This window comes from Limulus polyphemus, unplaced genomic scaffold (assembly GCF_000517525.1).
Source record: "Limulus polyphemus unplaced genomic scaffold, Limulus_polyphemus-2.1.2 Scaffold1438, whole genome shotgun sequence".
Lineage (NCBI taxonomy): Eukaryota > Metazoa > Arthropoda > Merostomata > Xiphosura > Limulidae > Limulus > Limulus polyphemus.
The window spans coordinates 100,701-102,308 of record NW_013667048.1 but is presented as its reverse complement, the minus strand read 5'-3'; the positions used below and the strand labels follow the sequence as shown (position 1 = coordinate 102,308).

At 27.8% G+C, this 1,608-nt stretch overlaps 1 protein-coding gene across 3 annotated transcripts in view; it reads right to left on the bottom strand.

The window, feature by feature from the left end:
* Positions 1-1,608, bottom strand: part of LOC106463562 (CREB-binding protein-like) — a 38,859-nt gene that overhangs the window by 18,543 nt on the left and 18,708 nt on the right. For all 3 annotated transcript variants that reach the window (XM_022391096.1, XM_022391098.1, XM_022391097.1), the window contains exons 12-13: positions 1,011-1,067; positions 71-148 (exon numbers count right to left, since the gene is read on the bottom strand). In XM_022391096.1, the coding sequence (XP_022246804.1) occupies positions 71-148; positions 1,011-1,067 (135 nt within the window). The remainder of the gene's footprint in view (positions 1-70; positions 149-1,010; positions 1,068-1,608) is intronic.

Genomic DNA, 1,608 nt, shown 5'->3' with positions numbered 1-1,608 from the left:
TAACCTTATAGTGTGTAACATATTGTAGTACATGCATTAGTTAAATGTAAAAAAAGTTAGTACAACTCACCCTTCTGGCCATATGTTTTCAGAGTAAACAACACAAATTTGATGAAGTTTTCTTCCACAATCCATACAGTCTACAAAGCTGCAGGTTAAACAATAATATAATGAGCTTAACTGAAATAAAGTAAATACTTTCACAGAAAAGTCCATTTGCCCATACACATATTTTTATAGATATATTAACTACAAAATTATCAGCATGAGTACGTAATGACCTAAATAATTTTTTTGAATTATTTATTATTTACGTTTTTCTTACTCTATGTATTTTAAGGCACTGGGGTTATTTACCACAATACTTTGAATATGAGATGTATTTCCTAATTAGGATAAGATCTGTAGTCATAACTTTCTAACTGTTATTGTGGGGATTACTACCACAGACCCGTAACCAGCTGTAAATGATGAATTGTAGGTTGGCTTATAATCTTGTGGTTTTTAGCAACCATGTCATTATCCCCCTTCCATGAAAATTGTTCTTAATTAATTTGCACAACAGTTTTTCAATGGTGTTCTCAAAGTTAACTGAAGATGAGAACACAATCCTAACACCTTTTGGGTGCCATTACTAAAATTAACTCCTGCCAAGGTTATACCTTTTGCATCTATTTTGCAAGAAGTTAAACCACTTTAAAAACTTTATCCTGCACAATTTTAACCTAATAATTCTTGTAATAAGTTATTTTAATCCCTGGTTTGATGCTTACATGTTTACAGTTTTCTTGGAAGAGATAATACAATCTCTACCACTTCTGGTATGTTAATGTAAACACTTTATCTCTGTGATTATTCAATATGAACTTAATAACGTATATCTAAAGGAAAAATGTTATTCTTATTAACACTCAAAGAAAAAACTTTTCTTTTAAAAATAAGACAGAATTATTACTTTAGAAAATTATTAATACAAGCTTTCTTTAAAAAAAGCCAAGTATTTTACTTACGGTTCCATTTCTAAATGATTATTTTTCTTTTCTTCAAATTGATCCTTAGGAATTGTACTAAAAAAACAGCAAAAAAAAAAAGGTGAGTAAATGTTTGAGCTACAGAATTACTTTAAACTGAAAAATTTCTGAGAGCAATACTGTCTAGCTTGACTTTTATTTTTCTATTTAATTCTTTTAAGTTCTTCAACAAGAATAAATAACATTTTTGGTAAGTGTGAGCAAGCCCATAACATATTTTAAAGAGCATAATATACAGATGGAAAATTGTTAAAATAAAAATGTCTTTATAGTTTTATTACTTATAACTCTCAATATAGTGGGTATATCTTCACGAAATTTGTCAGTCTTTCAGTTAGTATTACAACTCTTTCACATACAAAAAGTCATATTTCTTAGTGAAGTATTTTTGATAAAATAAAATAAAGATCTGTTCATGAATATATTGAGTATTTGTTTTCAATAGTCCGTGTGCGAAGTAATTTTCATGTTTAAAAATACTTTTCCTCATCTCAAAAATCTCAAATTTCTTTTGTGTAATCCCTAAAACTTCCTAAATGAATTTCAAACGTTTTTTTCAGTAAAACTTTATAGTTTA